The sequence below is a fragment of the Nothobranchius furzeri genome, chromosome 3 (assembly GCF_043380555.1).
Source record: "Nothobranchius furzeri strain GRZ-AD chromosome 3, NfurGRZ-RIMD1, whole genome shotgun sequence".
NCBI classification, from domain to species: Eukaryota; Metazoa; Chordata; class Actinopteri; order Cyprinodontiformes; family Nothobranchiidae; genus Nothobranchius; species Nothobranchius furzeri.
The window spans coordinates 52,587,782-52,602,204 of NC_091743.1; the positions used below are offsets into that span (position 1 = coordinate 52,587,782).

The 14,423-nt window shown below is 43.7% G+C and overlaps 1 protein-coding gene across 5 annotated transcripts in view; it reads right to left on the bottom strand.

Annotated features, from left to right (window-relative positions):
• Positions 1-4,888: 4,888 nt before the first annotated feature.
• Positions 4,889-14,423, bottom strand: part of kif21b (kinesin family member 21B) — a 77,012-nt gene continuing 67,477 nt past the window's right edge. For 3 of the 5 annotated variants that reach the window (XM_015959527.3, XM_015959528.3, XM_015959525.3), the window contains 3 exons: positions 7,834-8,033; positions 7,494-7,630; positions 4,947-5,080 (listed from right to left, as the gene is read on the bottom strand). In XM_015959527.3, the coding sequence (XP_015815013.3) occupies positions 7,531-7,630; positions 7,834-8,033 (300 nt within the window). In that variant the 3' untranslated portion in view covers positions 4,947-5,080; positions 7,494-7,530. Of the gene's footprint in view, positions 5,081-7,493; positions 7,631-7,833; positions 8,034-14,423 lie in introns of all 5 variants that reach the window. The other 2 variants (XM_015959530.3, XM_015959529.3) reach the window with 1 other exon arrangement.

The window sequence follows — 14,423 nt, forward strand, 5'->3', positions numbered from 1 at the left end:
TCGACCGGAAAAGGGTGGCTTGCCACCTCCGGGTCGGGGGAGAGGTCCTACCTCAAGTGGAGGAGTTTAAGTATCTCGGGGTCTTGTTCACGAGTGAGGGTAGGAGGGATCGGGAGATCGACAGGCGGATTGGTTCGGCGTCTGCAGTGATGCGGACGCTGAGCCGATCTGTCGTGGGGAAGAGGGAGCTGAGCCAGAAAGCCAGGCTCTCGATTTACCGGTCGATCTACGTCCCAATCCTCACCTATGGTCATGAGCTTTGGGTAATGACCGAAAGAACGAGATCGCGGATACAAGCGGCCGAAATGAGTTTCCTCCGTAGGGTGGCCGGGCTCAGCCTTAGAGATAGGGTGAGGAGCTCGGACATTCGGGAGGGACTCGGAGTAGAACCGCTGCTCCTCCGGATCGAAAGGAGCCAGTTGAGGTGGTTTGGGCATCTGGTCAGGATGCCTCCTGGACGCCTCCCCGGGGAGGTGTTTCGGGCATGTCCTGCCGGCAGAAGGCCCCCGGGTCGACCCAGGACACGTTGGAGAGGTTACATCTCCAATCTAGTCCGGGAACGCCTTGGGGTCCTGCCGGAGGAGCTGGTGGACAAGGCCGGGGAGAGGACGGCCTGGAGCTCCCTAGTTGGGATGCTGCCCCCGCGACCCGGACCCGGATAAGCGGAGGAAGACGAGAGAGAGACGAGAGATAAATATATATATAAATACATATATATGTGTGTGTATATATATGTGTGTGTTTATATGTATGTATGTATGTATGTATGTGTGTGTATATATATATATATATATACACACACACACACACACACACATGTATATAGATAGCCTGAGCCTCTCCTGAGATGTTTGAGTCTAATTCTCAGGTCCTGTTAAAGCAGAAATCTGATACCAGAAGCTTTTCCCCCTGAAGTTTCATATCATTTAAGTGGAAATATTTCATTAGTAATTCTAAGCCTACTGTAGTTGTAAATAGGTGCGACTTTTTTTCAGAACTTTTACTGCTGTTGAAGCTTTTTATATAAATTATAAAATGTATTTTTATTTTGTTCTAAAGCTACGTCTAAAACCTGAAACAGACTGAAGCTTCTCTTCATGCATCTTTTCTCTAAACTAGCAGAGATCAAACTGATGTCAGCTGACCACGACAGAAAAAGTTAGTCATCTGAGTTTCTGCATTATCTAAAAAAAATGTGATAACTATTTACATCATCTGGACTAGAGAGTTGCTGAGGAATCACATGTGATCCTTCTGTGGTTTCTGTTGAAGTGAACGCTCAGGTGTTTTAAAGAGCCTTTCTGAACTGGCTTTCTTTATCTGTCAGTCAAAAAAAGTAAAATTTTTTTAGATCCTAAAAAGCATTATACAGTATAACAACTCTAGGATCAATGATTTGCCCAAAAAAATACAAGATGTCCAATCAAAACCACTGGAATTCATCCATCCTTCATCAAAACTACAAACGCAGGGCACAAGAGGCCGTGTGCCTAAAGCTACATCACTACATAATCTGCTCTAAAAGAGAGGACAGGAGTCTGGATGAGTAAGGAAATAAAAAGTTCTTCTAGTATGAAACATTTCAGAGATGGCGAGCGGGGTCAGCCAGGGTAATTGGCACAGATAAATACAGAAATACTCAACAGGGTCAAGGTTAAGAAAAATGCAAACCGTAGAGCTCTGGAAGATCATTTACCTGCTGACCACATGGTGCACCAGCCCCTCCGGTCCTACAGGAGGCTGCAACTAACATACAGGTTTCACATAGTATACAGGCTTTCAACAAATGTTAATGATGAAATTATAACAATAATCAGTGCATGTCTTCGTCAAGGCTTTGGCCAGAATGAATAAAAAATCAATCTACATTTTTTACACATAAAAGAACAGTACTTAGATAGGAAATGAAGGAAAACATGGATTATACGTGGGAGAGGGGCAGGGGGACTGATAGTACCATTTTTATTCTAACAGAAAAAAATAACATCTCACAAACAAGGCATTTGGTCAAGTGGAAAAGCTTAATTCACAGGTTAAGTTTCTTCCTCCTTTACCTGAGTTGCTAATTGAGTTAAGCATTGCCTCAAAAGGACGCATCACCGGATGAATGGCGTCAGCACGACTGACTTTATAACAACCCTCCCAACAGAACAATGAGATCACCAGGAGAGCGGCTGGTGTGTTTAAGCTGCGCCAGGCAGCGGTTCATCACAGCTGAGTTTATCGAAAGCTTGTTAAAAGTATTTTTTGACTACAGCGCTGTTTTATAATCCCAGCATCGCTTTAATTTGACGACATGCTGAATGTCTCCGAGTCTTCTTTGAGGGAAAATGTGCACTAAATCAGCAAAACCGTATTTCTTTTGAACAGAAGGGAGAGATACTGCTGAGGTAAAGAAAACTAATAGGAGTGGATTGGGTTTCTAATCAAGCTCAAAATGTAGCTTGACGTTTTGGAGCAAAAAAAAAAAAATATATATATATATATATATATATATATATAAAAGAAGTCATAAAACGACTGTTTCGGATGTGTCGGACAACAAAAACACAACTGCATTGACGTCTAGGAGTGTGTGTATGTGTGTGTGTGTGTGTGTGTTAGGGGTTGCATGACTTAATTTTTTTTTAAAGTCGACAGTCAAGTAATGCAAATCGAGTCGACTTCGACTAGTCATTGATGACTTCATACTCCTGAAGCGGCACGGGGGGGTGGGGTGGGGGGTGGGGGGGGGGGGGTTGGTTTGCTGGAGTTTTTGACAATTAAAATTGCGCCCACATTTTCAAAGTTAAACACATCTCTTTTAGCAATGCTAGTTTCTGCTTCAGCCCTCTCCCCCCTCCCCCTGCGCAGCAGCCGCAAACTCACTGATGCGCCTGCAGCCTCTCAGAGTTCCTGCTGCTCTAAACATTAAAATAATTATTTCATTTTCTGTTCCTCACTTCTGATTACCTTCAATGGTGTCTGTTTGTTGCAACCACCAGGTACAAAAACTAACTTGTTTTTATTTGACTATTTTTCTGTCCTGTCTGTTTATTATCTTCCTGCATCTCCTCTCAATCCTAAAGAAAAACTGCTACCTGGCTTCATATATATTCACCTTATGAGTTACCTTTGAGCTGCAGTTCTAAAAGATCTACCGACCGCAAAAACAGCGGAGTGCTCGCTGCTCGCCGGCCGCACCGGTGAGGTGAGTCACTGGAGGACAAAATAGGTGATGCGCTTCGCTCCGCAGCAGCGAAAAGCATCAGGCACAAATAAAAGACAGAAAACATTAAAGGAAATGAGCCGACATGAACAATCGCGTATTAACTTTGTTTTTTGAAGTGGTGACACCTAATTTGATAATGTTACTGTGGCCGTGCTCAGGATGCAGATGTCTGGAGCGCGTCAACGATCAGAGCTTTGCATGCGCAAGCTGGTTAAGGTTAGGATGGGGGTGAGGGGAAGGTGAAATTGCAAGAGGGAAAAGGTCACAGTTTGGTTAAATGTCCGTTTTACCGCGGGTGTCAGTACCGACGCTCTGGCACAGCCCGTCGCCTCCACCTCCCGACGCGCAGGGGCTCATCACCTGCTGTCTTTTCCAAAGACTGCATCTTGTCGGTCATTATCACGAGACAGCGACTAGTCGATGACAGGCATAAAAAGTCACTACAGAGCAGTGAAGTCGACTAGTTCATACAACCCCTAGTGTGTGTGTGTGTGTGTGTGTGTGTGTGTGTGTGTGTGTGTGTGTGTGTGTGTGTGTGTGTGTGTGTGTGTGTGTGTGTGTGTGCGTGCTTCAGCTGAATTTGTTTCATTAAGAGGACTAAATCAAGGCGCCAGAAACTGTCAGACTGGATGGATTTTCTGTGTGTGTGTGTCTACACATCATGCATTGCCCTGTACACTTATAATGTGTAACATAAACCGTTTTGTACATCGCTGCACAGCAAAGGCAAGTTTGTGCCCACTTGTGAGTGTAGCAGCTAAATAGTGGGTGGAAGAAAACAGGGATTTAAAAAAGAGAAAGGAAGAAATAAATAAGGATCCCTTTCAGTGATGACCTACTTTCACACAAGTAATCCAAACTGAAAAGCAGCTAGCAGCACTGAGCTCTAATTAAAGTGGATTTGAAGAGAGGTACAGCAGCTGGAAAGGAGGTGGGCTCTTTAGTAAGGCTGGTCCATCTGACACTTCACCTCAAAGATCAGAGAGGAGAGGGGAACTGGTTAGAGATCCTGGTGTTTGCTTCAGTGGGAGATGACAGTAACAGGTGTGAAGTGATGAGTCTGACACTTTGGCCTTGGTAGAACACACACCTCACCTCGAGTGAGTGTGTTCGTGTGATCAGCTTGTTTTCTTCTTATTTTAGCCGCGGTTTGCATAGCCCAGAATAAATAAGGGCCACGGAGGACACATCCACAATTCTGCATTCGATAAAGACGTCGTAACAGAAAGCACCAAGTATTTTCACACGAAGACCCGTGAAAATGTTCCCTCCCACCTTGGAAACAACTGAGGTAGGGAAACAATAAACAAGACCATGTGTCAACAATAACAAAAGCATGATTTGTGGAGTAAAACAAAGTTTCAGACATAAATTTTGAGAGCCAAAATGTGATGTTTAGGTCAAGTCTACTGATCCGTGAACGGTTAACATGATTCTCCAGTGAGCTCAGTATCAGAACACAAGTCCAACCGATACCCGAGCAGGTTTGCATCTGTCTGGAACCAAAGCGAAGGAACAGAAGGACACTTGTTTAAAAATCAGGTTGTAGACCAGAGTTTTGTTTTGCCTGGAGTTCCAACCACCAGGCTGATGTGGTTCATCTTCCTCAAGTAGCACCACACAAGATTGGCACTTTTAAAATTGGCAGTAAACAGAATCAGAAAGGCTTTTTTTTGGGGGGGGGGGGACTACATAATCCACACCTTGATTGCCTCGGAAACTGTGACTTTATTCTCCCAGCTTGTTGCTCTGAGGAGAGCAGGCTGCAGATCAGCTGCTGCAAAGATGGCTGCAGATTCTACTGCAACCATCTTTGGTCCTCACCTCTTCCTCCACACCTTCGACAGCCAGATCTTCACCGTCTTGTCACTGGAGGAGGAAGAATGGGTGATGAGCAAAAGTTAAAAAATAGAAACACAATGAAGGACGGGGGAGTGTATAACAGAACATCAATCAGGGAGTCCTGCTTCTCAAAACACCTCATTCTACATCAGACGCTGTACAAAGATGCTGGCTTCAAAGTGTACTTCACACATATACACACTCTTCATTAAACATACTCCACACTGCCAGCAACACTTCCACAACCTCAGTGAAACGTTTAATGTGATTATAACTCAGCAATCACAGCACAGAGCAGTTAAAGCCTCGCTGTCATTCACATGGTAAATTAGGTCAAACAGGGTAAAGAGTGGGGGCTCGGTAACGCCGTCCATCAGAGACACGACCTGCCTGTGCTGTTTAATAACACCCGAGCACATTTATAAGGAAAATTAGTCAGTGGCACTAAATATAAAACTAAGGCTAAGACCCAGATTTCTATAAAATGTCATTACTTCTCGTCAGAGTGAAGCAGCACACACATCATGTAAATACACGTGAGGCTGAGACAGTTCATCAGGAGAAAAGATGTTTGTCTTAGTAGAAGAGTAAAAACACTTCCATCTTTTATTTTTGTTTTGCTTTCAATGAGTTGGAATTTCTGTTATTGTTCAAAGTTGTCTTGATCAACAGTTCTTCTGCCTCTATGAAGTGTTTCAAAGATCTTCTGTAGAATTGGCTGCCTAAAGGTGTGGAACATTCATTTAATCAATACATTTGCAGTGATCTCTAGTAGGAAAGTCGTACTCGGGGGCAGGATTCAGGTTAGAACTAGAAGAAGTCTTATTTCCTGACATTTAAACATCTCAACTTGGACTGACTAACAGCAACGTGACTCGCTGACTTGCAACGAGGATGTTTTATCTCCTCAAATAACACAACCTGGAGGGGTTCCGCTGTGTGCTAACAGTTACCCATTACTAGTCACGATTTTATCTGCTGTTTCCTGGACGCTAAACCAACAACAGCCTTCCCCGTCACGAGTCAAGATGGGTGAGTCCATGAACGTTAAGTGACAGTGTGACATAGATCTGTCAGGATTTTCAAATCCTAGAGTTTCAGCGTCTATATCAGAAGCTAATGCAGGAGATAGGTGTAGAAGACTATTTTCTACCTTAGAGCGGCTGATAATAATCAGAAATACAATTTTAAGAATGCTTTTTCAGTGATCCACATTTTTTAAAGTGTTTAAAAACTGTTCTAGTTTATCGTCATGTTACAACAAGCAGGAAGTCCCAGTACAGTTTTGCTTACATAAGCCCTTCCCATTAGCATGTCTGCACCCTTCAGCACCCAAAAAATTTCACCACCCCCTACGTGGTCTGAACGCCCCCTGGGGTATGCTACAGCCTCTGCTGCTCATCAGCAAATTAACCGCAGCTGTGGGACTCTGGTGCTGATCTGCACACAGAGAGAGGGAGCCTGCAGGGTGGAGCTGTCCCGGTGCTAAAGGACACCGCAGAAAGGTGATTGAAAAAGCATCTTCAAATTTGTTTAAAGCTGACTGTTAACTTCTAATTCACAGTTAGCATTGTTAGCTCAACGTTAGCCTCTAGCCTTTTTTATCTGATGATAGATGTAGTGGCCTCCAGGGCTAATAACTTCTGGGTCACTCCTGTTACTGGATTTGGTTCGCTTCCTTCCAAAATGACTGAGACATCACATGGTTTTGTAAACTTTTCAATTACTGTACAGTTCTAACCATTCTATTGGAAGATTGGACAAAAGAACAGTCAAGTTTAAATAGAATATCTCCAGCAGATTAAAAGTATCTGAAAATCAAGTCTTTAAAAAATATGAAAAGAACCTAAGTTCTCTATCAGGACCAGAGATGCATCATGGACAACAGGTCCTCAGGTAACAGGTCCTTCTGAGTCACCTCGTCAGAGCTCAAATATATTCCATGCATGTCGTCTGGGCAATCTTTGGTACATTTGATGAATTCAGGAAATGAAATGTGAAAAGAATGTGCCTTTGTAGCAGACTGTAGAGTTACCATGGAAGTCGTTGGAAATGTGTTTAAGTTTAGGAGCCGTTTTATTCCTTACTGATGTAAAGGTCAGAATTAAAGTGTCAATGCCCTGAAAATGTTCAGGTACGGAACTAAAAAAGTCGCTTTCTTCAGAAAACCTGAAGAATTTCTGATCAAGTTTTAGTGTTTAATAGCAAACGATAAAGGAATAAAGAGCGACTCGTGATTTTAGCGCACAACTGCACATGGGAGCAAAAAAGCTTAAATAATCACAAGAAATAAACTAAAACATCAATTACAACAACAGCAATAAAAAGGGCTAGAAACCAAAAATAAAGAGTAGAAGAACTGATTCCAGTAACCCGGGGACAGAAAACTCTAAGCTGGTGGATGCAGACAGACAGGAAGAAGAGAGTGATTGGATAGTACCAGAGGAAAGAAGGGGTGGTGAGCACAGGACAGGCAGTCATGGGAGGCTGATGGCTCGGCCCTTGATGGCCAGGACACGACGAGGAAGACATGGGGTCAGACCTGGCACATAGCTCCACAGTTTCACCCTGCAGTCACTGATGTCCACAGGAGGAGGAGGAGAGGGGAAGAAGACGAGGTAGGCAAAGGTAAGAGCGAGTCCAAGCAAAGAATATATTTATCCACAAAACAAGATGACAGAAGAATATGATTAAAGACTTGATGAGGAGACACGAAGCAAGGGTAAGTCAGCTTCAACTGGAAAAGCGGACAAGTGAAAGTTTTCCTTAATTAAAATTACCTGGACGCTGTGAAGATCTGTCTGGAGTTGGTGCATATGGCATTAATAGGGCTGTCGTGACCTCTGACCTCGCCGATGGGTGTGAAGTTTTCAACATTCCACACCTTCAGCATGCCTCCCCGACAGGCGCTCAGCAGCATGGGCCGACCGGGCACGTAGGCCAGGGCGCACACCCAGTCCTTATGGGCGTTCGGGATTTGCTGAGAAATATTTAGAGACAGAAACACATTAAAAGCAGAAGAAAAACCTTACACACACACACACACACACACACACACACACACACACCCTCTCTTATCTATGAAAGAAAAGAATCCTCCAGCTACATTTTATCTCATCTTTAAATAGCAGCAGATAAACATGCATGTCCAGTGTTTTATTTTTAATGGATGGGAATTTTCACGAGGGTACCGGCACACTCCTTGAACGGAGAGGTCCCTTCATTGTTGCTAGGCAACGTAAAAGTACAAGTATTTTTTTAAGACTCACTGTGATGGTTATTCTTAGACCGTGTGTCTTGAGCTCTGTATTTCATTGTAGGCTTTGATGAGAATTCATAAGCAAAGAATTACAAAATAAAGGTTTGTGTTAATGGGCCGCATCAACGTGAAGCTCCAGCAAAAAAAAAAAGAATAAATAAAAAGGGGAAATGTATATTTTAGCAGCAATAGATGTTGCAGTTTATTCATTTATATTAAATGATTTATGAAATCTTACTTGAGGGTTATCTTTTTACACCTGCAGGCATATTTGTGTTGAGGTTTTATAGTCTACACACTTAAACAGCTTGTTTAGTTTTACAAGATCCACCAACATGATTTGATGCTTATTCAGAAGGAGACAGACAAAGAACTTAAATCAAGCTTATGGTTATTTCTTCATGCAGGCCTAACGAGAAGTATTAAACGTATTTTTTAGCAAGTTTTGTATTTTCTACTAAACAAAGTTTAAATCCACATTTATTCCATCAGACTTACTGTAATCCCTTTTTCTCCTGAAAACTGTCCAATCTGTAACACAGAGCTCCTGTTGTGCCGTTTTAATGGCATTTTTATGAATTACAATGGAAACCATGTCTAATAAATCACTAGTGAGGTAGGCTGTTAAAACACAATCATTTCAGCCACCATCGTTTTATTACACAGTAAACAGACACAACACGACTCTGATTTTATGCAGAGCTTTATTAAACTTTTATGACTCAAGCAGTTTGGCTTTAATGTTGTTCTGTAGCATCGTTTATCTCAAGCCAACTGGGCTGAACGTTAATTCATCTCTGAGCTGTGCAACACACACACACACACACACACACACACACACACACACACACACACACACACACACACAATTTATAATATTGCATAATATACAAATACTGTCTTGTGTAGTATTTCTTTTTTAGTTTAAAATTCATTTTCATTTTCAGATTTGATCTATTTTCTTTATTATTCTACAGAAATGTGTCCAAAACAGCAAAGCAAAGACGTGTGTTGAGGAGATCTGGGGATTAAAAAAGAACGAAGCTCTAAGATCTCCAAATGACGGCGTTGTTAAACTCTTTAAAATAGCCCTACTCGATTTCGGCAAAACTGATAACCATGATTACTTTGACTGAAACTGAGATCGGTTTTATTTACTGTTGATAAGACAAATACTCATGGCAAAAGAGCGATATACAGTGCAAATAAACATGTGAAACATATGAAAAACATAAACATCTATGTTTTTTTTTTTTACTTCCACAACCTGCTGCACAATAATTATTTATTATGTGTGTTTTGAGAGTGAGATCCACAGAGAAAGGTCGATGTAACGTGATCATGCTGCACATGCACGCACCATTACCTTTTCTAATGTCTGGAAAAATGGTCCGGAGCGCAGGCTGGGTGTTTTGCTAAGCTGCTGAGAATATCGACAACAAAGTTCTACAGAAAGTAGCTAAAGGTTACAAGAAATGTAGCTAAGACGTTCGTTAGGTAGTTCTGGGAATAACAGTGATGAAGAGGGTCTGAAAAGTTGTCAGAATTTGCGATAAAATGCCGTGTGGGAGGTGTGCTCGATTCGAAACTTGGAACAGCACAACAGAAAACTGCGAGCGAAGAGCAAATCATCTGATCCTTTTGTTTTTATGATCACTTATAGCCCAGACGGTAATTGTGATTAAAACTCGATTATTCGACCATCTCCGCTTTCAGATGTAAAAATTCTAGCTCAACCAGAGTGGACAGGGAACTGTACAATAACCTGAGAAACAAACATGTCTGCTTCTTATCCAAACTTCTAAGTTAAAACTTTCATTCAAAGAATAAAGCATATTTTATTTTAGATGATTGCTCTTCTTTGTCTCCGTGTTTCTTTTATATGTTGACAAATGCATTAAAATCAAGAGGAATTTGGTTAAAACATAATTCATAATGAATGACCAAGTCAGAATACGGTAGTGCACCTCACAACCTAGTTCACCCTTCAGACAGGAAGGAAAGAAATCAGTTTAAAATCAGGATGAATTAAAAGGTTTAATCCATGTTCTCGGGACACAGAAACAACACCTTTAATGTCATTTATAAAGCATAAAGAGGAGGTACAATGCACCTGGGCATGGCTGCTATCCTTATATACATCCTCATGGTTTATAGGGCAGACAAAAGTTCCTTTAGTGTCTTTTTAAGCACAATATTAAGAGCCGGGCATTTATTCTGTCATTCGTACACCAACATGATGTTATTAGTTAATAATTCCTTCTGAACTCTCAAAGCAAAGCCTGAACCCTCATTGTACAAAAAGCTTTGAACAGATTCCTTTTGACTGTGAGCAGACCTGCTGGTCGTGCAGCACGCCGCTCTATTTTTAAACACGAAAAGCAAATATATTTCCCCCCCGATCGTCTTTCAGCTCCAATCGCCATCAAAAGCTACTTGGCGAAATCTCCTCATGCATTCCAAGCAGAAAAATGATTGTTCTAAGAAATTACTTTTCTTTGAGCGTTATAGTGAACAGACCATGTCAAGTGGAAAAACAGATTTAGTTATTAATTCCTTCTAAAAGGACACACAATTCTCAGCGTGAGAGTTTTGATAACTTGGTTCTGTGACTTGGTGTTTTACTAATTTTTTACACATTAAATATATCAGAAAAGCATGAAGAAAATGTCTAAAAATGCAATTTAAAAATTGGTTTATCATATTCATTTCAGACAAAAGCATATTTTGAAAGATCATTTTAGCCATAATAGTAATATTAAACCCATACTAATATTTTAATAATTTAAAATATTTTTCTTGAACCAGTATGTGCTAAAACGACCCTTTACAGCCGGGGTATTTAATTCTGGTCCTGGAGGGCCGGTATCCAGCACGTCTTAGTGGTTCCTCTGCTCCAGCACACCTGTGCAGCGGCTCATCAGGCTCTGCAGAAGCTTGTTAATTACCTGCTGATTGAAATCAGGTGTGTTGAACCAGGGTTAAAACTAAAACGTGCTGGACACCAGTAGCTCCAGGACCAGAATTGAATAGTCCAGCTTTACAGGGTCAATGAGATGTCACTCAGGCCCCCACTGCCCTCTGTAGCCAGAATATTCCACTTGCATCTTCAGAGTGCGGGCCGCCACTACTTGTTGGACTTTTTAAAATTGAGCTGACATAGCTGGCGCTGCAGTCTGGTTTCCAGCACGTTTCCTGTATGTTTTAGATCATGAACACAGCTGATTTGTTTAGAGATGAATCACTCCTGTAGACACTAATGAAGGCTGGGGAGACATTTCAACAGTTAGATTAAGATTAAAGACGAATGCACAGCAAGGAGATAAGTGTCACTTTTGGGTCTACTAAATGGACACTAGGGGGTGCTAAAAGCAAGCCAAAACAGCATATTGTGGCTTTAATAACTCATCAGTTCTTTACAGATAGTGCTTTTAACAACTACTCAGACACGTTACTAATAAGGAACTGTGTATCTGACTACAAATTATAAATAAATATGACCATCTTCTGTTCAGAGAAATAATTATGCCTTATAAAAGCTAATTTCCTTCACTGCATTATTTTATTTTTCCCGTTTGGAGACATACTGCTGATTATTTATGAAAATTATTCATGTTTTTATTTGTACTACTTTTTAAGGTTTTAAATCTGTTCAAAGAAACAAAGTATAGATTTTTATGCTTCGAGGTAGGGCCAATTTAAAATGTACCCAAACATACAAATGTTTGACCTCCGGTTGATTCAAACGCCTCAAAACTCCTAACTTTGATCATGTGATGTTATTTTTAAAACCTTTACATCACAGAATGTTTTAAATGTTATTACATGGCATGTGCACTGTGGATCGCTTTCAGAACATCAAGAGATCAAACCCAAAATGATGGAAATGTAAAAGTTTGTTAAACAACATCTGCATAAACCAGAGATTAGAGCTCTTTAACAATGCTTGTTTGTGTGTTCTCACTAGCTGTTAGCTCATCAGTCACAATGAACAGTAGCAGCTGGGTGCCCATTTTTATTCTGTTTCACCTTGTTCAATTTGTGGGTTTTGCTCCATTTTTATTGTATTAAACGGGTTTTATATGGCTTGTTTCAATTCCATATGTTTTCGTCGTCGTCGTCGTCGTCTTCCTCCGCTTATCCGGGTCCGGGTCGCGGGGGCAGCATCCCAACTAGGGAGCTCCAGGCCGTCCTCTCCCCGGCCTTGTCCACCAGCTCCTCCGGCAGGACCCCAAGGCGTTCCCGGACCAGATTGGAGATGTAACCTCTCCAACGTGTCCTGGGTCGCCCCGGGGGCCTTCTGCCGGCAGGACATGCCCGAAACACCTCCCCGGGGAGGCGTCCAGGAGGCATCCTGATCAGATGCCCAAACCACCTCAACTGGCTCCTTTCCATCCGGAGGAGCAGCGGTTCTACTCCGAGTCCCTCCCGAATGTCCGAGCTCCTCACCCTATCTCTAAGGCTGAGCCCGGCCACCCTACGGAGGAAACTCATTTCGGCCGCTTGTATCCGCGATCTCGTTCTTTCGGTCATTACCCAAAGCTCATGACCATAGGTGAGGATTGGGACGTAGATCGACCGGTAAATCGAGAGCCTGGCTTTCTGGCTCAGCTCCCTCTTCCCCACGACAGATCGGCTCAGCATCCGCATCACTGCAGACGCCGAACCAATCCGCCTGTCGATCTCCCGATCCCTCCTACCCTCACTCGTGAACAAGACCCCGAGATACTTAAACTCCTCCACTTGAGGTAGGACCACTCCCCCGACCCGGAGTTGGCAAGCCACCCTTTCCCGGGCGAGAACCATGGTCTCAGATTTGGAGGTGCTGATCCTCATCCCAGCCGCTTCACACTCGGCTGCGAACCTACCCAGAAAGAGCTGAAGGTCGGAGCTGGATGAAGCTAGGAGGACCACATCATCCGCAAAAAGCAGAGACGAGATTCTCCTGCCACCAAACTCGACACACTCCACACCACGGCTGCGTCTAGAAATTCTGTCCATAAAAGTGATGAACAGAACCGGTGACAAAGGGCAGCCCTGGCGGAGTCCAACCCTCACTGGGAACAGGTCCGACTTACTACCGGCTATGCGGACCAAACTCACGCTCCTCTGGTAAAGGGACTGAATGGCCCTTAACAGAAAGCCACCCACCCCATACTCCTGGAGCGTCCCCCACAGGGTGCCCCTGGGGACACGGTCATAAGCCTTCTCCAAATCCACAAAACACATGTGGATTGGTTGGGCAAACTCCCATGCCCCCTCCATCACCCTTGCAAGGGTATAGAGCTGGTCCACAGTTCCACGGCCAGGACGAAAACCACATTGCTCCTCCTCTATCTGAGATTCAACTATCGATCGGACCCTCCTCTCCAGTACCTTGGAGTAGACCTTTCCAGGGAGGCTGAGGAGTGTGATCCCCCTATAGTTGGAACACACCCTCAGGTCACCCTTCTTAAAGATGGGTACCACCACCCCGGTCTGCCACTCCCTAGGAACTGCCCCCGATGACCACGCAATGTTGTAGAGACGTGTCAACCATGACAGCCCTACAACATCCATAGCCTTGAGATACCCAGGACGAACCTCATCCGCCCCCGGGGCTCCGCAGCTGTGTAGTTGTTTGACTACCTCAGCAACTTCTGCCCCCGAGATCGGACAGTCCATCCCCAGGCCTCCCAGCTCTGGTTCCTCCTCGGAATGCGCATTGGTGGGATTGAGGAGTTCCTCAAAGTATTCCTTCCACCGTCCGACTATAGCCTCAGTTGACGTCAGCAGCTCCCCATCCCCACTGTAAACAGTGTGAGCGAGTTGCTGCCTTCCTCTCCTGAGGCACCGGACAGTTTGCCAGAACCTCTTTGGAGCCGATCGATAGTCTTTCTCCATGGCCTCACCAAACTCCTCCCACGCCCGAGATTTTGCCTCGGCAACTGCCACTGCTGCACCCCGCTTGGCTATCCGGTACCTGTCTGCTGCCTCCGGAGACCCACAGACCAGCCACGCCCTGTAGGCCTCCTTCTTCAGCCTGACGGCTCCCCGAACCTCTGGTGTCCACCAGCGGGTACGGGGGTTGCCACCACGACTGGCACCGGCCACCTTACGACCACAGCTAGC